We start from the raw sequence: 24305 nt of genomic DNA, 5'->3' as shown, positions 1-24305 counted from the left end.
AATTCCATGGCCTCGAAGACCTACAACGAACTAGAGTGTCTGAAGGCGCACACACTTCAACGTTTCTGAAACTGAAGTCAACGGAGTGTGCTTCCATTCAAACCAGTGTATTCATCACTTTTCCGGTTTGCGCTTCCCTTTTTTCGCATGTTGAATACAAACCACCTTGGCAAGGAACAGTGCCAGCAGATGATATAAAACAAAATACGCAAACATGGTGCTGACTGAGAAGTGGATGCGTCGCTACCATGCTTTCCCGTTTACACACTGTCATAAGTCACCGACAGAGCATGTGCGATAATGAGAATGTGGGGTGAGAAGCATGTGAAGTGTCAGAGAAAAATTGAAGGCAAAGGAAAGGAAGGCGAAGGAGCGGGCATTGCTGACATGGATGACAAGCAAGGCAGTCGCATCTCCAGCTGTGCTCTGGAGATGGGAAGTAGTAGCTTGGGACCACGGACGAACGAGAGGACATCCGAGAGTTGGCCAGCAATAGCTTCCGAAACATGACTACGTCGCCATGGCTGTGCTCCGCGACCCCGTTTGAACCCCACGCTGCCATAACGGGCCTTTTCCTGTGCCACAGAGACAATCACCTGACCACGTCAGCAACACGACGCCCAACTAGTCCAGACCGCGTCCTGTGCCACGCAAGTCTGGCAAGAGGGCTACAACCTCATCGCTCGCAACCAAGGTCGACGCCTACGCCGTGTTGTAACTATGAAGGCTGACATCTTGCGCCACACCGTGCCGACGTTCACCGCTATTCTGATGGCCAGAACATTCAATTCATAGGGACTATGTGTCACTTTACCAGTCAGACTAGGAACAATATGCAGCCAATGCCTCATTTGTTTTGATTATGTATGTACCTAGTTTCATGAACATCTCTTGTGTTTACAGGATTTAATATGTGCTAGTTTACTTTGCTGTTCATTTGTTTTGGGCTGTAATTTTTTCTTGGGAAAATGTTTAACATGTTCGCATTGTGTCTCTGTCTAGTCCTGGAGCGCTGACATTCGTGACAATTGGGGAGGCTGTGGGTATTTGTTCTTACTGCCCTGCTCTTCCGCATGCGCAAGGGTCTCGCTTATGCCAGGGATGTACGGCATCGAAACCCGTTTTTTGTAGTCCAGGGTGGGTGGATATTGCGCGAGCCAGCTAGCGGCCTACTGAGACAATTAGGTACTCAAGGTATCCCCAAGCCGTGGATTCGCGCCGCACAATTGCATTGTCCGCAATGGGGTCTCTCGCTCTTATGCCCACGTTTTTTGCCCGACGAAGAAGGGCCGACAACGCACCTCTTCTGCGATACAGGGTGCACCGATGTGTAGTGGAGGTAGTGACCAGTCTGAGTTCGCGTCCTAAACATCTTGAATAACAGGTTCGGCCCTTAGCGTGGCACAAGGGTGTCCAAGAATGGCAGTTGGCCTTCACATTTCACTTCTACGGTGAACTTAATTGTTGCTTGAATATTATGTAGATAAGCCGTGAAGAGTTCGAGGTTTACCTCAAGATTAACTCGTTTACACCGCCACCTGTCTTCTTTAGATGCGTCGACTGTTTCAGTGTTTTGCAACGACATAACCTTGACCTCTTCACGGCTCACGGAAACAGTAATGCAAGCAGCAAATACCTTCACCGTAGAAGTGGAATCTAAAGGCCAACCGTCGTCTTTGGACACCCTTGTGCAATGTGAAGGGTCAAGCCTGTTATTCGAGCAGTCTAGGAAGCTAACTCACACCGGGCGCTGCCTCATCTACACATCGGTACACCCTGCTTCGCAAACGAGTTCTCTTGTCGGCTCTCAACTTCGTTCGGTGAAAAATGTGCGAACAACAGCAGAAGACCGCATGGCAGACAATGCACTTTTGCGGCGGGAATTGATCGCTTGTGGATGCTCTGAGTACTTCATTGACTCAGTAGGGCACCAGTTGGCTCGCGCAGTACCTACCCACCCTGGACTCTGAAAAAAAACGAACGGGCTTCAAAACCATATGTCGCCTGCATAAGCGAGACCCTTGCATGCGTTCTGTGGTCATATGATGCACGTAAGTACAAAACTTAAACACTAGCTCATGCATGTGAAAGACCCTTTGGAAAAGGACAAGTTCTCCGGGGTAGTGTAGGCCAGTCAGTGTGCTGACTGTCGGTATGTCTACGTCGGAGATACCAGCAACTTCAAAAAACACCCAAACAGCGCAGGAGTGACGTCCATAAACAAAACTTTCCATCTATTGCCCTGGCTGAACGCTGCGCAGCTACGTCATAGATAATTAACTCGGAAAAATCTGACGTGATTGCCAAGGAACTAAATCATTCTACGTGTCGTTACCTTGAGTCTCTAATCATCCATGTCCATGTATGCCAAGTACTTTCATCATTTTTTGATCCGCACGTGAAGAGGCCGCCTACTCTGCTGCTGGTTTCATTATGAACGAGGGCCCCGTGGGGAAGCCGGAACGTAAGTATATATTTTAAACCAATTTGGTTGTGTTTGATTAGTCCTGAGATTTTTCATAGCCCCTATGACTTCAAATTAACGAGGTTTACTGCATGTACGCATGTTTGCAATTACACGCTTACTTACTGTCTCTCAGCATGTCTGCTAGGCTGCGGTTCATTTTGAGCACCGAGATTTCTTTCCTTCCTCAGGGGCAACGCATCTCGAAAGATATGCATCAAATTCATTAGGAAAATTATTAATTCCAATGTAATACATGTATTCTTATAAACACAACACAAACAAATCTGAAACAATGGTAATTATACTCTGAACAGCTTCAAATTTATGGAGGCTCAGTGCGGGTTTCTCAATGGTATTGCGGTCGTTCAGGAAGCGCCAACGAAGATCCCCTGTGATGCTCCTTTTATTTATTTATTTAAAATATCTTACAGGCCCTACGGGGGGATTGTGTAAGGGGGGTTACAAAATCAAGGCTAAAAAAGAGTAAGCAGCCTTGTAAAGTGTAATACAAAAGGTACGCCTCAAAGCAGGACTCATAAACAATACTACCAAGATAAAAACATGAAAAAGGAACAACTGAATTAATGAAAAGCCACAAAGGTACACTTAAGGAAATAACACGAGTAAAACCTAACGTAAGGCAGTAGTACTAGAAAGTAAAATACACGAAAAGCGAACATATCAGGGAGTACAATTCTTGAAGGGACATTTAGGGAAAAACATGTCAAAAAGCAATAATATATACGGGCCATACAACTGAACACGGGACGCAACATAATATAGCAATTCATAAGAGCGAGATAGCAATGCATCAATATCACAAGAAGTTCGAAGCACATTGTCAAGTGTAAGAAACAAGATAAAGTGATTTGTAAGTGCTATTATGAAAAATGCTCGCGTAGGAGATGACGAAATTTTTCCTGATCTGACTCGGAAGCAATGCGATCAAGCAGATTGTTCCACAAGCGAATGACCGTAGGGAGTGCGGAAAAGTTAAAAGCATGTGTGGTACCGTACGTGCGCGAAAAACTTAAGTGGTTATTTAATCGGGGAGACGTGTTCGAGGCGGTCTGAATATGCAGTGTGGATTGTGTGGCATTATAAACATATTTGTGAAACAAGGATAACCGAGCGATATTACGGCGAAGAACCTATCCTGAATTCTAGGACTCCCCACATCAGTTTTGCCAATTCCTTGCAGAACAGAGAGTCCTGGCCATGGCTGGAGCAGTTCCCACCCCTCATCAATGTATAGATATCCCAGGTATACCTGCAATAAAGAGGGTAGACACGTTACGACTGCTTCCGTGTGGGAGCGTGAAAGCACGTTTAGTGAACCTGATGGCTGCAATGTGACGTGCGCAATATTAAACATACACTAGGCATACCTCAATGGGACTGACAACCGATTTTAAGGACCTAGTTCTGAATTGCACAACGCAAAGCTGACCCTCAGTAGCGTTTACATCTGCAGCGGTTACTTCCTAAAGCACATTGATATTGTCATATCACAGAAATATGCTTATTTAACACCTCAGGTTCTATTCCTACCCAGTCTGCCAAACTTTCTTATTAAAGCATCTATTTTTCTTTGTTTACAGGAACCTGAGCAATCTGTCATCAAGCATTTTTTATGCATTTTTAATGTTTGTGTAATCGGCCTTTGACCTTATGTCACTAGCTGCTGGCATCAAAAAGAAGTATGTCTAACTGTGTGATAACTGTAACCGGAAAGAGCAAGGATGCCCAGTGGTCTTAGTGTAGGGGCTCCACAGAAAATAGTATGGCTTACCTCTGTTTGAAAGTAATATTTAAAGAGACTATACAGGCAATACATAACCAGTTTCAGTCAGCCCAAGTCGACCCTTTCAGCTTTGTGAAGCGTAGAAAGTGGTACAGGTTCTAAGGCACGGTGTTCTATCACAAGGAACTAGAAAAAGAAAAATTGTAAAGGACAGAGAGAAGAGAAATAATTACCGCGCTACACTCACAACTGTATATTAGGCACAAAGCTTACTACACATATACCGCGCACTCTCGACATTAGGGTAAGAAAAGGGCAAGCGGTAGGTCATCTTGTTTGCGTCAAACCTAACACTTTTTTCTGCAATATATAGGAAAACGGATGTTTGCCCAACACATGCTTGACCAGTCATACGAATGTGGCATGACTCTAGCAGTTCCTGCCAGGCTTTATCGCTACTCTTACCTAGGATTCCCCTCTCAGAAAAACGTGGCTTACACTATAGCAGCACGGTCTGCAATGCTCAGGAAAATGGGCCTTGATATCCGTTTTTAAATTGTTTGCATGTTCCCTCATTCAGTCGTTCACACAACGGCCAGTCTGCCCGATGTAGGTTTTCCCGTAACTTAGCGGCATCTGGTAAACCACAGCAGTGGATAACTTTTCCACGTAGTGCTTTGCATGCTTGAAATTGCACGTTTGCACTGCACATGCGATAATTCTGGGACATTGGCGAGACAGCCTGTTCGAGGAAGAAAAGAACAGGTACCTCATACCTATTCGCTGCCTTCTTGAGGTTGTGGCTCACACTGTGGTAATAACATGCCACCTGAGCCTTTCTTCCTGAATCGTGCTCACTTCACTCACGCCCCTATGGATTATCACTACGTTTCAGTTTCTGCAGCGAGATTTTTGCCATCAGGTGATGACCGAATGAGGAAATCTGGCATTTAAAAGCCGCTGAACATGATGCTCCAAACTAGACAGAAACGGTATGTGGAAAAGTGGTCCACTGCTGTGGTTTACCAGACATCGCTAAGTTATGGGAAAAATTACGTCGGGCAGACTGGCCGTTGTGTGAACGACCGAATAAGAGAACACAGACAATTTAAAAAAAGGATATGAACACCCATCTCTCTGCGCATTGGAAATCGTGCTTCTGGAAGCCACGTTTTTCTAAGGTGAGAATCCTAGGTTAGAGTAGAGATACAACCGTGCGGGTGCTGCTTCAGGCATATCACATTCAGATCAGTGTTCAAGCATTTGTTAGTCAAAGATCTGTTTTACTATATGATGTGGAAATGAAATAGTTCGGTTTGACGCAAACAAGAATACCTATCGCTTGCTGTTTGCTGCCCCTGATGTTGAGAGTGTGCGCAGCATATATGTAGCAACTTTTGTGCCTAATAAGCCTAATAATAATGTGGTTGTAGCGTTGTCTTTCTTTCCCTTCTTTCTGTCCTTTAGAATCTTTCTTTATCCGGTTTGTTGCGCGACAACAGCATGGTATTTAGCAAAGGCCAACTCGCTGAAGAGAAAGGTACTCTGCAGTATAGGCTGTACCAGCCAATCAGAAGAGCTATCCAAGCATGCGACTATGATCACCCTCTGAGCAATTAGTGATAGCCAAAACACAGCTTGTATCTCTAAAACTCTTGGCTTGTACTATGAGGCTATCATTACATAAACTATAAATGCAGAAATACATATTGGCATGGTTTATGAAAAGCCAGAGTAGCACTATACTGACTGCAAGTGACTGAAATGGTAAGAATGTTCTGGCTGAAAACATTTTGAGTTTATCAACACTGACTGACGAGTAACTGAGAAAGTTGGTGCATATTCATGGTTAACATTTGAGTGCAACACAAGAACGGGCAGCAGAGAGACCACAGGGCACAACAGCTATCAATTTAAAGTTTAAATGTCTATTTTAATGGAAGCAATAAAGAATATATTAACACTGCATGTGCACTTGTACTGCACAAACGTTCTGAACAATCTAAATCAGATAAAATTAGATTGATGAGAATTAGATATTACGAATTGATGAAAATTAGATGAAATGCTTTATTTTCCCAGTCGAGTCAATGCATTGTCAAGTGCGACAAACATACTTGTCCCTGGAGTGAATAATGGTGCTCTCCTGGGTGCATGTTGAGCACCAGCCAGTCTGCCCCATGTACATTTCACCAAACATGCAGATGATCAAAGGAATAGACTACACTACCCCTAACGGACACAAGACAAATTTGGTGGTATCTTCACCTACGCAAGTCTCCCTAGCATGGGCGCCTTTCTCAATTCACTTGTGGACTGCTATGGATACACATTTGTGCATACATACAGATGTATACATATGCACAACAGTCCACAATTGAATTGAGAAAGACGAGCAGGCAAACCATGTTTGCTTGTTTAAAGCAAATTTGTCTAGTGTGTGTGAGAGACAGTGTACTGTATTCCTTACACATGTGGTCAAATGCACACAGAGAAGACTGACTATAGCTAAATGTGTCAAATGCGTGCCAAGGATATCACCACATTTCACTCAAGACACCAGTATCCTTGTCCAATTTGGCCATGCATTGCCGCGATAGGGACTCAGGCTATATTAAGATCGTTCATCTGGTTTTGCCCAAGGTGAGAAATTGACGGGAGAAATCAGTGAGGCGTACCACAGATGACAAGGCAATGAAATTATTCTGCAGATATTTACTTTTCTTTTTATGCAAATACTGTTTATTGTGGTTTCGTGCCTCTATATCACAACTTACACCTTCCCTCTGAACGAACTTGTGCACAATATAAGCACAGATCCAGTGATATTATTACTTTAATTCCTTCCATGAAAATAAGGAGACATTTCTTAGTAGCAGTCATGTTGTATGGTGTCCCTTCCCACGCTGTGTAAATTCTGTCCTGTAAAGTTACATGAACTGACCGCCAAACTCATCCAGAAAATACAAATTTCACCTAGTGAACACGGCTGGTTCTCAGGAAATGCACAAATACAGTAATAGGTATGTCTTGGCATAGTGTAGTAAGCTAACTTCGCCACTGCTGCAATACTTCAGCTGCCACACGGCTACAATGCTTAAGCGACCACAGAAGCTTAAGTGCCCAACTAAAACAAGCAGGTGCATCAACCATAAATTTGACTTCAGAAAACACAACATAGGCTGTTTACACAGGTTTACCAAGCTATACATATTCGCCCATCCAAGTTAAAAGCCTATTATGAGGTTCCGGTGCATACAATGCTTGCTCTAGACACTGGTGGTTTTATCAAAAATTCTTTGAGAATGAGGTAAAATGCTTTAATCTACCCAGTAATCGATGCCTTATTGATAGTATTATAATTTGGACTTGCTGGTTGAAGATATTCTGACTTCAACAGCACCAAGCAGATTGACCAGGAGACTGCCCGCTGTGTTGACCAAACACATAGTATGAAACGGAACACATAAAAAGGGACTCAAAGTATTAAAATAATACTTGACAGCTGTTGAATTAGCGCTTGTTGGTTGATTATCAGTGTTAAAATTACACAAGTGCCAATCGGAATATTCTATGTGGTGCTGTTGAAATTCAATTCATTTGATGAGAAACACTGCAACAATGGGCAAATGCCATAGCAAGAGCAAGCAGAGAATTCAGCACAACGTACGAAATAGTATTCATTTATGATTGAGCATCAATACACTGATCTACCAGCTAACCATTTGATCTATCCTTTTTTACTTAAAGTGAAAAATAATGATACTGGATACAGACTCTCAACTGCTTGAATGCCTACTTGCATGAATGGGGACAGCTTGCCAAAAACATTTTTTTTTTAATGGGAGAGAAAAATCAATCTTAGTAGAAAACACATCAGTACAGCATTAACGTCATCAATACTTCCTTTTGGGCCAGTTGGTTCATCTTGAAACATATGGGTAACAACAGACACCCACAAGAAGGGAGACATGTACACAAAGCGCTGACTAACAACTGATTTTATTGCCAAGAATAGCGCGCCTTATAAAGGGTGTCTCACATAACTCGAGCAAATATCTTAAATGTGAAAGGCGCGTTGGAAGCAAACTGAACCAAACGCATACCATTCGCAATAACCTATAGTAACTCAGATAATTTTTTTTTCTTCCCCATAATTCAGCAATTAATTAAATTTAGTTACCCAAATTTTATTTATTGGCTGCGGACCCCAAGTATTATACGCAGATTTGTAGAGCACCTTCAGAAACCACCGATCAAGTTGTTTTCCTTGTGATACGTCTCACGTAGTTCTTGCTCCTGGGCTGCAAAGAAAGCCCACGAAATATGAAACAAGCCACGGGACGGAGCGTTGCACAGTGCTATCGTGCTCCTCTCAAGCGTGCGTTCGGCGAACAAGGTCGGCTCCCGTCGGATGACGCCGAAAATGCATGCTGTAGGCCGAGCACTGCCAATGAGATAAAGAACGCTCCACCACTTTCTCGTCGCCAGTCAGGATGAAGCCGACCTTCTTCACCGAACGCGTGCATGAGAGCAGCACAATACCACTGCGCATATACCCCATCACGTGACCTTTTTCATATTTCACGGGCATTCTTTGCAACCCGGAAAAAAAGGTCTACGTGAGACATTTAGTAAAGGAAACAATTCGGTCGGTGGTTTCTGAAGGTTCTATACATATTAGCATGCCATACGTGGGGTCCTAAACCAATAATTAAAAGTTCAGTAATTAAACTTAATCAGCATTTATGGGGAAAAGAAATAAAATGTCTGAGTTACTATAGGCTATGGTGAATAGTATGCGTTCGGTTCAATTCGCTTTCATTATTGAATTTCTGGCTCAAATTATGTGGCACATCCTGTATATGCAAGACTGAAGCAAGGGAATGGAAGGGGAAAGACATGTCAAGGGTGATAGCGTGCTAACAATGCTATCACAATACAGCCAACCACGCACAACAAAATGCAAACAATTATATTACATTGCCCTCTGACGCCGCGATGGGCCTATCCAGAAGATCAAATTTGGAATGTGTTGGCGAAGGTGTTTCAAAAATGTATATATGATTAAAACAGACCAAAAATTAAGTGAGGGACCGAAACCGGAATAACAAATAGGAGGCTGACGTGCGCAGTAGTGGGCGGGGGCAGGTGTGCTTGGGAATAGGGGGTCGTACAGTTGATAGAAACGCAAAAACATGTAAGAGTATAATAAATTAAGTGGTAGGCAGGAAAAAAAGTTTTCGAAATGGAGGAATAGGTGAGGTTAAGGAATTAAGGTTAGCTGGGGGCATAACATGTTTTGTGCCTTGGTTGATGATATGAGAATTTCAAATATAGGTTAACGCTTTTAAAGATCCTAAGTTGCCACGCGCCAAATTGATTCGCGTCGGGTGTAGGCAATTAAACTTGTGTATGAGGTATGCTTCCGCATATTTCCTTTCGCTAGGTGAACGGAAATTTATTGTAGTATATCGAGCCTTGCTTTGTCGAATATATGACCATGTTCATTGAAGTGGCTGGTCACTGCTTCAGTTAAATTGTGTTTTATACGCGCGCAGTGACCGTTGAATCTTGTATGAGTTTGCTGTCCACTCTCACCTTTGTATTGTTTGCTGCAAGCGGCACATTCTAGGCAGTAGACTACGTTGCTTGATGAGCAGGTGAAACCCGAAGTTACCTTGTGTGAATAATTCGACGATGTACTTTTTACAGTAGTAATATTTTGAATATGTTAGCATGTAGAGCACCTAGAGCGGCCACAGGAGGTTATTCCCACTTCGTCTTTGTCCTTAGTTTGGTATGCACACGAATATCTCTGAAATCATTGTTGCGTCTGTAAGCTACTCTGGGCGGGTCGTGAATAATTTTATGTTTCTGGTTGCTGGCGAGAATTGGGTAGTACTTATTAAGGTTGTTTTTCACGTTTGGGAGTGCGTTTTAGAATTCAGTATTAAGAAGAGGCTTTGTTCTTAATGACGAGCCAATCAGGATGGCCCTTAAAACAAAAAAGACGCAGGACCATCCTGATTGGCTGGCGATTAAGAAGCTTGCATCTTTGAAGCGCCTAACGGTACAGTTCACGGAATGCAGGTGGAAGTGCATCTTGAATGAGTTGCTCCGGTGTACAGGAGATAAGGAAATGGTGCAAGATGGATGCAATGTCAGCGTCATCGGGGACGTCCATACACAACCGAAGATTATGCGTTATCTGCAGAGAGTGCCCAAATTTGGGGTCCAAGCTGATATTGCTGCGCATGACCTCACTGCAATGAATCGAAAAGGGTCCGCTAAGGCAAAAGGTAATATTTGGGACCGCTGCCTTCCCAAAGGTGTCGACTGCCTGCGAAAGTTAGCCACAAAAACCCTGAATTCGCACCGTACTAGATTGTTGAATGGCGTAGTATATTTTCTTTTTAAGTGCAACAACCTGGTGCTTGCGCAAGCTGACAAGGAGGGTGGCTTCGCCTTCTTACCCAAGCGAACTTACGACGGAATAGGTTTGGTAGCGGCTAATAAGAACTTTGTCCCCATAAAGAAAAGTGAAGTGCGTGTTAAAACCAAGTTCGTTGAGTTTTGTAAGCAATTAGGCCTCGAAAAAGTTGCTAGGGACATATCTAACTGCACAGGTCACAGCTTGAAGGGGTTTTTCACACTCAAGACACATAAGCCCGAAGTTCTGCTTAACCCTACAGTTTGTGAAGAGGGGTCGTAGCAGACGTGTGTTAGCAGGTTTTGCTAAAGAAGCTCAAAACGTTTGCTGTGAACGACCCATTTCTTGTAAAAAAAAATTTCCCACCGGAGAAATGTTTTTAGAGGGAAATGGTCTGTTGGTTTCGGTCTTTTTCGTCAGCGTGCAGGACTTGTTCTATACTGCTCCGCAAAATGAACTGCTCGTGTGTGTCAAAGAATGCATTGAAGTTAAGAGTGATGTATCCTTCTAGAACACTGTCAGTTTGGGCGTTTATAATTTTCTATCTTTATTGCAGTTTTACTTGAACTCTACGTTCATCGTAATCGTTCTGCGAAAACCTGCAAGGTGGAGACAAGTAATTAATTATGGGAAAATGAGACATCCACTCAATCGTAGCAATTGTTACGATTGCAATTTGCTACCTTAGCATCTGCTAGCCACATGGTTATCTCAGCTGGTAGAGCGGCTGCCCCGGAAAGGCGGTGGTCCTGGGTTCGAGTCTCAGACTAGGAAGAATTTTTCTTCAACTGCGAGGCTTTTCTTTCGAGGAACCTCCATGGATCTCTGTTGTAGCAATTGCTAGGATTGGGTGGATGCCTCATTTTCCCCTAATTAACTACTTTTATTGTATTCGACGAGCAGTCGTTTATGCAGCACAATGGCATCTGAATCTGAATAGGGTCTTACGGAGCCCCTATTCTTTCTGACATTTCCTTGGCTAAGGTAGGAAACACACTGGAACAGGTGTTTATAGGATGCCGTTTTAAAAATTTTCAGGTATATTGACGATCGTTTAGTGCTTTTAAAAAGGCACCCGCCTTCACCTACCCCTCTACAGTAGGCGAGGTTTTATCTATCTTTAGGAAACATTGACATGGGTTGCGTTTCACCCATGAACTCCTGGACCTTTAACGTTTACAGTGTTTAGACCTAAAAATAATGGTCTGTGATGGACACGTTTGCTGGGGCTATTACCGACAAGCTAAGAAGGAGTCGCTACCCTTTGACTCGGCACACTCCAGGACAATTTAGAGAGGTATAGCGATGTTGTGTACGGACTCGGCTCTCCAAAGATTGTGCCCACATCAGACTAAGCCCAGTTTTAATAATCAGGTAAGCCGTCTTTCGGCTAGAGCGTTCCCCCTCTCTGCCTTGTCTGCCGTTTCCGAAATCATCCTTCCAAAATGCAAGTGTGGATCCGGAAGTATAATGGATGAGGATCAATGGAAAGCATCTAAGACAACTGGTGCCTTACATCGATAAATTTTCCAACCATCTTAAGGAGGTGGCAAGTAGGCACGCCGTGCCAGTTTGTTTCTCCTCCTCAATTTAGCTGGAAACGTTGCGTCCACGTATCTGTAAGTCCAGAAAACGTGGATGCCAGAAGAACCGTTGACCACCAACCGCCGTTATTAAAATGTTCCCCTTAGAGAGGTGTATTGCATGCCCATGCAATGTGGGATGTTTTACGTCATCGAAACTGGTTGCTGTGTCAATGACCGTTTAGGGGAACATGCTTAAAGACTGAAAAAGAAAACTAGAGCATCAATACGCGCATTTAGTTGAGCACATTAGCAAGTATATGGATTGTGTGGCCTGGTTGAAAGAGACGATGATTCTAAGAAAGGGCAGTGACAAGACCGCGCGCATCAGTTTAGAAGCCTACTACATTAGAAAATTTGGTAGCAAGGGCACAAAACCGCTTATGCAATATTTGAAAGCTACCGGATTGAGTCAACGTCTGTGACCCGGACTTAGTGACCGAAATATATCTCCAGTGGACTTTCACTTTTTTTCTAATCTCTTGGTCCCCTTTTTCCTTTGCCCAGTGTAGGGTAGCCAACCGGGCTCAATCCTGGTTAACCTCGCTACTTTTGGTTTATCATTTGCTCTGTCTCTCGCTTGGTAACAAGTGCCTTTAGTACCCTTTCCCATGCTCTCTTTGGTGCTAAATATGATCTTCTGGATGTAGCTATCGCGGATTCAGACGGCAAAGTAAAATAACTGTTTCCATTTTGCTGCGCTTGGTTGGCTGTATTGTGCTTGCGTTGTTAGCATGCTATCCCCCTTCACGTGTCTTTCCGCTTCATTTCCCTTGCTTCACTCTGGCCTATATAAAGTGCGCTATCCTTGCAAATAAAACCAGTAGTTAGCCAGAACTTTGTGTACGTGACCCCCTTCTTGTGATAGTCTGTTTGTGCTGTTATCCATATGTTACAGCAGTACCTGCTGCACAGTGAATACTGGCCTTCATGGGTGATTTCAAGAAGTTCAGGCTCATCAAATGTGCAATTGCCAGTGACAGTTATTCTTGGAATAAGAGATAAATAATTGTGAATATGAATGTTAAACCATGGTAAACATGCCGTGTGCTAAGACCTGCAACATAATTGGCCCACTACAGTTTGAATTCTTATGTGCACAGAAACTGCACAAGCGTGTAGAATAAACAAAAAGAAATGGAAATAAAAGCTACAGCAGAGATAACAGTTTGAAAACAATAAAACCAAAATAAAAAGTGACTAATAAACCGTGTACTAAGCAAAAATAAAATTTAAATTGCAGCCAAGCGATTGATGCAAGAAAAAATACTTAACATCAGGACACATTAGGCCTAGTTTGATATGGAAAACGATGTGTGCATAAGAGCTGTGAACACAAATAACCCGAAAGTTGCAGAGAAATTTAGCCCATTTAGTAAGCTGTGTTGATTAATATGTTGATAAACTTATTCACGAATGATACCGAGGTCCTACTTTTTGGAACACGTACACTTCATACCTACTTCAACCAATCATTCACATACCATATTGCGCTATGGCAGCCATCCAAGGTTTCCCTACATTTTTGCTGGCTCCTTCATTATGTATACACTGTTGTGGATTACGAACATCGCCACTACAATATAAGTTCGGAAAGTTCCCAGTTTTTTTATAGCAGTAGCACATTAAAGCTGTCAATTTGTGAACACATGCAAGGAGCATCTAAAAACATTCACGAAAACAATGTTTGTACTAGCGAAGGGTGGCAATAAAGCGACCCCTTCATCACAGATAAATTTTTCACAGACACGCAGCAGCTACTTATTACAAAAGAATCTTTGTTTACATAAAAATTCATTTTTTTTCAAGACTTTCTTTTAAGAATCCTCTCGTCTCATCTTTAGTTACGCATAAGTTATGTGAACACATCTTGTCTTAAAAAGTTTAGTAAGCTGTACTAGTTGCAAGCTTTGTGTGCTTACATATGTTTTTGTAACTGCTCGTAAATTCAGAACTTCATTAGCAGAGATTATTTACAACGTAGAAGCACTTATACGCGAGGAAACGTCATCGCAGTAAGAATCGGTGAAGAGGCAGGTGAGTCGTTACTATGCAACTTAAGCAGAAAAGCGAGCGCTCACGCTCAAGCACTCTTGATGAACGCCATTATTTCCGAACATAATATTTCTCAACGGAAGAAAACGCTTATAACGATTTTCAATTCCGCATTGTGACAATAAACTTGCCTTGCTAAATTCGGACAACCAGCGCTCAGCAAGCATCAGCAAAGGTTCCACTGTTGTCGTGGCAGTTCTACTTGTTCTATTCTACGCTCGGGCACTGTGTACACACACGAGAAACCCGCAATTTACACGTGTAGTCAGAAAGCACGATTACTTACTTTTTTAAAGGTACCACGCGGTAGAAACGCGCTGTCCAAGTTGGCGGTGCTGCGTCGACTCCCAGCTTACATGCCGCTACGTAGTGGACGAGCTAAGGCACGCTAACAATACACATTATTTCTCTGCGACGTCCACCAAGCTTCTCATAGACACAAAGAGAACGCACTCCTGAGCATGAAAATTGTTGGTGCACATTTGTCTGATGTTCCACGCATACGGCGAGTTTCCAGATAGACACAAGCTATCTTCTGGCATTTTTGTTTGCGCGAACTAAATCGCACTTCATTATACGATACACAAAACCACACGTATAAAAAAACACGCCGCATCGGCTAGCGCGATCGACTGCCACTTAAAAATAGAGAACATGAAAGACGGATGAACGTTATGAGCGTCTTCTTTGAAACGGGGAGGTGGGTTGCGCCACCAACAGGTCGCATGGGCGAGAGCCATCTGTAGGCCTGTGCGGTTGCTTGGCCCCCATGTTGCCTGAAATATTAACCAGTGCACTCTCATTTTGTGCCGTGCTACGCTCAACTACGTATAGTTGTTGCGAGACAAAAAAAAACTAAATTGAAGCGTATATATTGTACACTACAGTTCAGCGCAGAAAAAAATTTATGACGCATTTTCGATACTGAATAACTTCTGCTATATGCAGCCAGCAAAAGCATGGCCTTCGAGATCCCCACTTCAGTCAACTGTATTGAAGTCTTTTCATGACATTCTGCGATCCTCCCTGTGCTACCTGCGTTATGAGTTCGTTTGAAATAATTTTCTGCTGTCGTGAACATCAACTATAGCCTCAGGAATTGTTGACACGGTATCGGAGGTACGCTTGTCCAGTGTGTGATGTTTCCGTATGGGCTGTAACTGTTTCAGTCGGAAAGCATCAAATCTACCAGGGCTCATCACTCGTGTAGCGCAGGTTACACCGGTGTCGTCCACATCTGCTTTCGTGTCGGTGTGTTGAATGTGCGCGGGTTGCGCTCTTGTCGTCCGTGCCTTCTGTATTTATCATGCCAATCAGGAAGATTCCTGAGAAAAAAACACGTGTCTGCAGCGTACATATGTACTATGTGGTGTGTGCCAGAAATGTGCGGTGGTGTACGATTTGTTTGCAGCCATTTGTGCTGCAGTGCATTCCAGCGAATAGACGCAACCGCTTACGTAGCGTGTCTTCATTATCTTTGTGATTTACCTGCATCTGCCATAAAACCTAGAACGCGTTTGCATAACGTTACCGGCCTTCTACTAAACTCCATGAAGTGTCCATTCGGGCGCCGCCAGATTACAGTTTGGGTCACCTCGTTGACGCATCCGCTGTCCAACCAGATCCGGAAAAAGTTCGCGCCCTACGCAGTTTCCTTGAGCTACGTTCGGCTTCTGACGTGCGCAGCTTCGTCGGCCTGTGTTCTAACTTTCGACGTTTATTCAAAACGTCAAAGGCCGACATTGAACGGCCTTTGACAGATCTTCCAAGAATAACACACCATTCTCATAGGGCCCGGAGCAGGCTCGCGCGTTCATCGCTCTTATCGGGTTTCTGACCACCCCTCCTATACTTGCCCACTGTGATCCATTTGCACCGAGCTAAGTCCGCACTGACGCAATCAGCCACTACATCGGCGCTGTTCTCGCACAACAGCAGAATGTTAGCGAGTGCGTGATAGCTTACGCCAGCCGCCTGCTGTCACCTGCCGAGAGAAATTACTCCATCACAGAGCGGGAGTGCTTGGCTTTAGTTTGGGCTGTCGGCAGGTTCCGTTCATATTTGTACGGCCGCATCTTTTTTGCTCGTTACAGACTACCACGCCCTCTGCTGGCTGTCTTCCCTCTGGAACCCCACAAGACGGCTTGGTCACTTGGATTTGCGGCTCCAGGAATTTTCACTTCTTGCCAACTATAAGCCTGGACGCCTGGACAAGGGCGCTGACTGCCTCTCGCGTCAAACCGTGGATCCCCCTAATTTTGTTGCGCATGATCCGATGACCTGCGTGATGGCTTTGACTGACATGACCGACATGCACGCTGAACAACGAAGCCATGTATACTTACAGTCCATCACCGCCAGAGTGCAATCTGGCACCACCGTCGGCACGTGGCTCATGTTCGTGCTACATGACCGCATCCTCTACCGCCACAATATCAACCATTACGGCCCGGAGTTGCTCCTTGTCCTTCCTCGTCATCTGCCATCCGTCGTTGTCGAACATCTTCACGATGCACCGACGGTGGGGAACCTTGCAGTTTTGCGTACATACGACCGGGTACGACGCGGGTTCTTCTGGCCGGATCTCAACCGCTCTCTGCGTCGTTATGTCGCAACTTGCGAATTGTGTCAGCGCCGGAAGAAACCTGCGCTGCCGCCTGTCGGACGACTCCATCCAATTGACATTCCCTCTGAACCGTTGTTTCGTGTAGGCCTTGCCCTGCTTGGCCCATTTCCGACAGCCACTAGGGGGAATAAGTGGATCGCCGTCGCTACTCATTACGCGACACGCAACGCGATAACGAAGGCGTTGCCGACTAGTTGCGCAACAGACGTCGCCAATTTTCTCCTTCACGACGTCATTCTCCAGCACGGTGCACCTCGACAGTTACTTGCACCCCGCGGCCGCTCGTTCTTGTGTCGAGCTGTGGACGATCTCCTCCGCTCTTGCGCCACTGAGCCCAAGCTGTCCACTGCCTACCATGCACAAACGAACGGTCTTACGGAATGTCTCAATCGAACACTCAGAGAGATGCTGTCACTAATCGATCGTTACAGCTTCTCGGTGCACTGATGATTCGTCCTCTCGGCAAATGCTCATATGAGGTAACAAGCGAGCGCACTGGAGCTTCCCAATCTGAACACGGACGCGCGCTGGCACACACACGCCCATCGCTATTTAGGACTCCCATGGGAGTTGCCAACCACCTGACCTGAAACTTCCTGGGGTGTATATTCAAGCCATGTCATTCTTATACTCCATTCTTAACCTGTGGGAGTATAGTGAAGACATATGCCGTCTTCACTCCGCTATGACGAGTAAAGAGTTGGGGCATGGGAGGTATTTGTGGTGATGAGCCGACAAACTGCCATATCCGCTAATTTTTGCTTACAGTGGCTGTGTTTACAGTGGAACTGAAGAAATGTTGAAGTGCGAAAATAAATATGAGCGAAGCACCTCTGGTGCTTCTGATGTGCTCATGGTCATATTTTCAGAATTTGCATAAATAAAGGGAAAGTATGAATTAAAAACCGCGCACGTGTGTGCCAACAGGGATGCGGTAAGGTTTTACCCACAGTAAAAGATCTAATGAAAAGGTAAAGCCAACTCACAGACACCTCAAGTGGTGTGGGTGACAGAATATGTGATGATACTTTAAGGAGGAAGTCGTTGGGCTTAGGCATCGCATTGATGGGCTCTCCCCCACCCCCTGAATATATCGGGGGGGGGGGGCTTGGGCCCCACAGCCCCCCCCAATAGTCGACGCCTATATTATGGCTATGTGTTCCTGAAATAATGAACACTTAAATACGACCATTTCTAAGAATTATTTAAAAGTTTTCGAAACCTTTATACGCAGGTATCACTTTAAGGTCAGTGGCTTACCACGCGAAACTGCAATTTTTGATACAACAGCTCATTAACAACAGGGGAACTTCAAGTTTCCAAAAGGCTGCTGTCTCTAACAAGTTTTCATGTAGTAGATAGGCTTCAACAAACGAGAACAGCTAATCTTTCGATCCCACAAAAGAGAAGATTTCAAAGCAGTGCTTGCGTATTTGCTGTTTCCCAAAGTTCTCTCGACTGCACAAAACGCGGTGCGTGATAGTTGTGGAAGCAATTAAGGGGGCGCTTTTTACCAAAAGTTCGTTGTAGGCATAATTAAATAATGACAGGGAAGACTGTAGCTGTGGTAAATGGGTAGAACAGACCTTGTGGGAAGTCCTTGAAATATAGAATTCCGCAGTGAATATCGCTGTCCCAGTGAAGAAGTACATATTCTATGGTGTCGTTCATTTGCCCTATAAGGATTAAAAAGCAGGTATAGAATACACTAACGGAACCCAATCCATTTCAGCCGTTTTGTGATAAGGGTTATCACAAAGAGCATCACAAAACAACTTTTTAAACTAAGAATAAGCTATAATATAAGTAAATAATTAGTATAAAGTTTCTAACACACGCGTACTTTCTGTTAGTGCATATTCTTCTTTAGCTTCTCAGTATGAAAAAGTACAATGATTTACCGCTGTTTTGGTAGCGATCACTAATATGTTGTTTCATTATTGCTGTCGATCTATTTCCTGTTTGGGTACTCACTTTTACGTTTCCGGATGCCGCTTTATCTTCAATATCGCATTTGCCTAATACATTGCTCCTTACTAGATACTTCGTGCTGTTATGGACCTCAAAAAATATTATTTGTTTGCGTAGTGCTGGTAGCGTATTATCGCGTACCCTTTGCCTATTTAGACACGATACGCTTTAGGACATTTATGTCGCAGCGCGTTATACTCTTGCGGTTCGAGGATGCTCGTGCCTCTTCCTTAATGTAGGATAATGTATATGGACGGGCCAGCGTATACTAGTGAGAGCTTGTGAACAGAAACATACCAACAACAGTGTCCTCTACGGCGCGCAGTGACAAGTGTACTAGGCAAGTTTTGTGCATATTGTCACGTTATAGTGACAGTGAACAACCACAGTGGCACAATACAATTCACGAAATTAAGTCGTTGTTGGGTAAACCTGTGCTCAGAATTCCAATTAACACTAAGAACAATATAGCGGCGAGCACACTCGTCGGTCGCCGAAAATCTGGTGTGCGGATCAGAGGCGTTGGCAGTTCATACGTGACTCATTGAACCTTCCAGCGTAATTGTTGGTGCTTGCGTAAGTTCTAGAATGCATAAAGCTTTTCTAGTGATCGAGAAAATTTCATAACACAATGCTCCGTGAAGATATACACAATTCATAGAGCCAGCGATAGCATTTGAGAATGTTCCGATACACAAAGGCGCGTCTTGCACGGGGTTATAACTTTGGACATGTTTTAGCCGGCGAAAGATGGTCACTAAGAAAGGTAAATATGTACGCTTTTAAATGTAATGTAACCTAAATTTCTACATCAGTATGGAAGGCGGTTATGTTTTCAACACGAGCGCCCTAACGCTATATAATCCCACCCTTCATAATATCTTAGTAGTTATCCCTCGGTCACCGTTATATTTATTGGCCAATTAGGAATGTAGGTACCTGTACGCACGCAGGCACAATTGTCTGCATATCGCAGAGTACTCTCTTCCCTTTCTTTACTTAAGGACGACGACTATATAACTCATTTCATCTGCAATACCGCCACTACAAAGCGAACCTAGCAGGTCGGCTAGCGCAAGCACTAACTACAACAAGAAAAAAAAACACGCTGCTTGAAATAAAAGAAGCTGAAAATGTATTGAATATTTGCATATGCAGAAGTAATTTAGTGGTTCTTAAACAAGCCCTAAATCTAGAAATTTTATTGAAACCGAATGTATTTTATCATAACGAGGGCTGAAATTCAAAGCTTCGGTATGAACATAACGACAGGGTAAAATTAAGGGCATATAGCTGCCCTAAAGTAAAACTTCGCGAAATAAGCAAAGAAAGAGTTACTACATGCATGGTTTTTGTAAAAAGACGCGAGATCAGCCGTCCAATGGCAAGATATGCCGCACCAAGTCGTCTGGCCGACTTGCTGTAGAACGCTTCTACCTTACAAAAGCATTACTGTTTCTCTTATTCTGTGTGAGTTTAAAGGATTACAAGTATTACAGCAACGCCCCAAAAACGGCTTAGTGACAAGCACAATTACGCGTTCAGTGTGATTAATGTTCAAGAAGCATTCCATTACATTGAAGAAGTACAGATAAGCTTTACTGATCTAAATTTTGATAATATATATGTGCCAATAGCTTACAGCTCATACCTGATAACACTGTGTCAATACCGTGCCGTTCCTAGAACTTTAATCTTTCTTAACAGCACGATCTTTTCCAACAAGTTTTAAGGAGAAATTGAGAATCGTTCTATGACAATTATTGTCAGAACTGGCAGATGCAAATATAGACTCTGATGATCACAAAAAAATTAGGGAACCTGCAACACTTCGGCAGCTACCACAAAAGCCCTATAGGGTTCCCTTTAGCGCCTTTGTAGTAGCCCCCGGAAGTGTTCAGGTTCCCTAAACTTTGTGATCATCAGAGTCTATTTTTGCGTTGGGGGACCACATTGTGGACTACATGGGGAAACTATGATAATTCATTTTTGTTTCTTAAGTTAGTTTCCCAAAGAAGATGCCCCAAACTGGGCGAGACAGGAAGCTACCTATACTGCAATATTCTACGAAGAGGAAAAGATTGCGCTGCATTAAAAGTCGCATGCCTATCAGAGCCTTGTTATGGATCGGTGTTAGCACAACCGACAAAAATATGATGATGTTAGCATGCAGAGTGAACGGCGCGCGAGCGTTAGCGTAGCTATACCAGCAACCCTCGTCATCTACACATAGCAGGAGATTCAGAGACAGTTTTCCTAAAACCGCGTCATGGACGCGGACGAAAAGTGCACAACCGACAGGACGGGCGCTGAACTTTCAACTCGCGCTTATTTCAATTGGCCGGCTATTTTAAGCACAATGTATATCAGGCACACACTTGTGTGGGCCTGAAGTCCACCGTGTGCCGTTTTGTACACAGTACAAAATGTATAGGTTATAACAAAAGCAGCTGTAATTTTATCGAAGTGAGTGTCTTTTTCTCGAAAATTGGGCACAATGTTTCACACTTTTCATCATCATCATTTATGTCCACTGCAGGAGGAAGGCCTCTGCCTGTGATATGCAATTAACCTTTTCGTACGCCAATCGATTACTACTAGCGCCTGCGAAATTCCAAAATTCATCACCCCATCTAATCTTCTGCCATCCTGGACACGCTTCCCTTTTCTTGGCTCCCATTCTGTAACTATAATGGTCCACTGGTTATCAAACCTACGCATTACACGGGCTACTCAACTCCATTTTTTCCTCTTAATATAAATTAGAATAACGGGTATCCCTGTTTGCTCTCTGATCCACACCACTCTCTCCCTCTCTCTTAATATTACGCCAAAGATTCTTTGTTTGGTCGTTCTTTACAAGGTCCTTGACTTGTTCTCGAGCTTCTTTGTCAATCTCCAAGTTTCTGCCCCTTATCTTAGCCCCGGTAGGATGCATTGATAGTGCACCTTTGTTTTGTATGATAGTTGTAACTTCCAGTCCGGATGTGACAATGTCTGCCGTATGCGCTGCAACCCATTTTTGTTCTTCTGTGAATTTCCTTCTCATGGTCATGGTTCCCTGTGAATTAGTGACCTAGGGAAACGTACTCCTTCAGATACTCTATAGGCTGAATGGCGATTCTGAACTCTTGTTTCCTTGCCCGGCTATACATGATTATCTTTATCTTTTGCATATTAATCTTCAATCCCACTCTTGCAATCTCTTTGTTAAGGTCCTCAATCACTTGTAACTCGTTTGCAGTGTTGCTGAACAGAACAATATCATCCGAAAACCGAAGGTTGCTGAGGTATTTGCCGTCGATCCTTACTCCTTAGCCTTCCCAGTTTAAAAGCTTCAATTCTTCTTCAAGGACGCAGTAAATAGCATTGGAGAGATTCTGTCTTTTTGTCTGACCCTTTCTTTATAGGTATCTTACTGCTTTTCTGGAATAGAGCCAAGGTAGCTGTGGAATATTTAGATATTTTGCAAGATGTTTACCTAAGCCTCATGTACTTCTTGATTACGTAATATTTCTATTTCTGCAGGTATCTGTACTGAATCAAATGCATTTTCGTAATCTATGAAAGCCACATAGAGAGGCTGATTGCCCTATGCAGATATCTCGATTGCCTTATGATGACATTCATGTGGTCTATTGTACAATATCCCTTCCGGAAGCATACATGCTCCTTTTGTTGACTGAAGTGTCGCCTTTGTTCTATAGGAAATAATCATGGTGGATATATTATACAATCCTGGAAGTGAGCTAATGGGCCTATAATTTTTTCAATTCTTTATTGTCACCCTCTATTGTGGATTAGTATTATGTTGGCATTCTTCCAGGTTTCTGTGAACCTTAAACTCGTGGCACATTTCATATAAAGAGGCACAAGCTTTTCGAACATGATGTCTCCTTCATCTTTGATTAAATCGATAATTATTCCATCTTCCCCTGTCACTTTTCCCAGCTGCATGTCTTGCAAGGCTCTTCCAACTTCGTCGCTAGCTATAGAAGGAGCTTCTACAACCTCTTCATTACTACTTCAAAAGGAGGTTTCATGGCTGTTCTGTGTACGGTACTGGGCCGTATAGAATTTTCCCGCTGCATCAGTATACCTTCAGAATTGCTAGTGATATCACCCTTTCAGTGCATGCAGCTTGGCTTGTCCTATCCCAAGCTTTCTGCTAACTCATTTCAGGCTGCGTCAATGTTTTACTGATTCCTAAGTCTTCCTTAGGTTATGATTTCCAATATCTCTTGCTTTCTCCTTGTTCGTCAGTTTTGACAGCGCCACGAATTCTATCTAATCTCTTGAGCTGGACACTTCCATACTTTGTCGTTTCTTTTTTTTTCTTTCGTTGCTTCGGAGAGTTTACCTACTGTTTGCCTTGGGGCCTTACCTCCCACTTCCATTGCTGCTTTTGAAGCCAACCTAGTTACAGTTTCATTGATTACCTCTATGTCATCATCTGTCTCTTCTAAGGCTGCACATTTGTTTGCGAGTACCAGCTTGAATTGGTCTGCTTTTAACCTTACTGCGCCTCTGTTGGCCTGTTTCTTTTCCACCAATTTTACTCTTTCTTTCTTCGTATTGAGCTGAACCCTTGACATCACTAATCTATGATCACTGCACTTTCGCCTACATGAAACTTCTACATTTTGCACAAACCTGCGATCAGCAGAAAGTGTGAAATCTGTTTCATTTCTTGTTTCACTGTTGGGGTTTCTCCAGGTCCACTTTCTATTCTACGCTGCCTGAAGAAGGCGTTCATTATTCGCAGCATATTTCCCTCTGCGAATTCTAGTAGCATCTCTCCCCTAGCCTTCCTAATTCAACGCAGTAGCTGCCAATTGCTTGTTCACCAGCCTGCATTTTCCCCACGTTTGCATTGAAGTTGCCCATTGCTATAGTATACTGAGTTTGCACTTTTCTTATCGCTAATTAAACATGTTCATAAAGCTGCTCCACCTCATCATCATCATCATCAGTGCATGTTGGAGCGTAAGCTTGTACAACCTTTAATCTATACCTCTCATTAAGTCTGATTAAGACTACTGCTACCCTCTCCTAATGCTGTAGAAAACGTCAATGTTGCCCGCTATGTCCTTGTGGATTATGAATCCTACCCCGTATTGCTTCTTATCTGGGGGACCTCTGTAGCAGAGGACATGCACGTTAGTCAGCACTGTATAAGCTTCACCAGTTATTCTAATCTCTCTAAGGTCAATGATATCGTAAACGATGTCTGATAGTTCCTCAAAGATTCCTGCTAAGCTAGCCTCATTCGACAGCGTTCGGTTGGTAAAGTTTGCAAGGGTCAGTTTCTATTGGCGGCCTGACCAGGTGCAGAGATTCTTAGCACCCTCTGCCTTACAAGTAGACCCTCGCCTTGGTCAGGTGTTCCGCAGCTACTGCGGAATGAGGGCGATTGGTTGATTCAA

The 24305-nt window shown here is 43.6% G+C and overlaps 1 protein-coding gene across 2 annotated transcripts in view; it reads right to left on the bottom strand.

Moving 5' to 3' along the window:
• The window catches only part of LOC142584283 (uncharacterized), a 94126-nt gene that overhangs the window by 13423 nt on the left and 56398 nt on the right, over positions 1-24305 (bottom strand). Inside the window, exons 4-5 of one of the 2 annotated variants that reach the window (XM_075694421.1) lie at positions 18495-18584; positions 2111-3737 (exon numbers count right to left, since the gene is read on the bottom strand). In XM_075694421.1, the coding sequence (XP_075550536.1) occupies positions 3712-3737; positions 18495-18584 (116 nt within the window). In that variant the 3' untranslated portion in view covers positions 2111-3711. Of the gene's footprint in view, positions 1-2110; positions 3738-18494; positions 18585-24305 lie in introns of those variants that run through there. The other variant, XM_075694420.1, reaches the window with a different exon arrangement.

This window comes from Dermacentor variabilis, chromosome 6 (assembly GCF_050947875.1).
Source record: "Dermacentor variabilis isolate Ectoservices chromosome 6, ASM5094787v1, whole genome shotgun sequence".
Classification (NCBI taxonomy): domain Eukaryota; kingdom Metazoa; phylum Arthropoda; class Arachnida; order Ixodida; family Ixodidae; genus Dermacentor; species Dermacentor variabilis.
The sequence above is the reverse complement of the archived record's forward strand: the minus strand, read 5'-3'. Positions and strand labels throughout refer to the sequence as shown.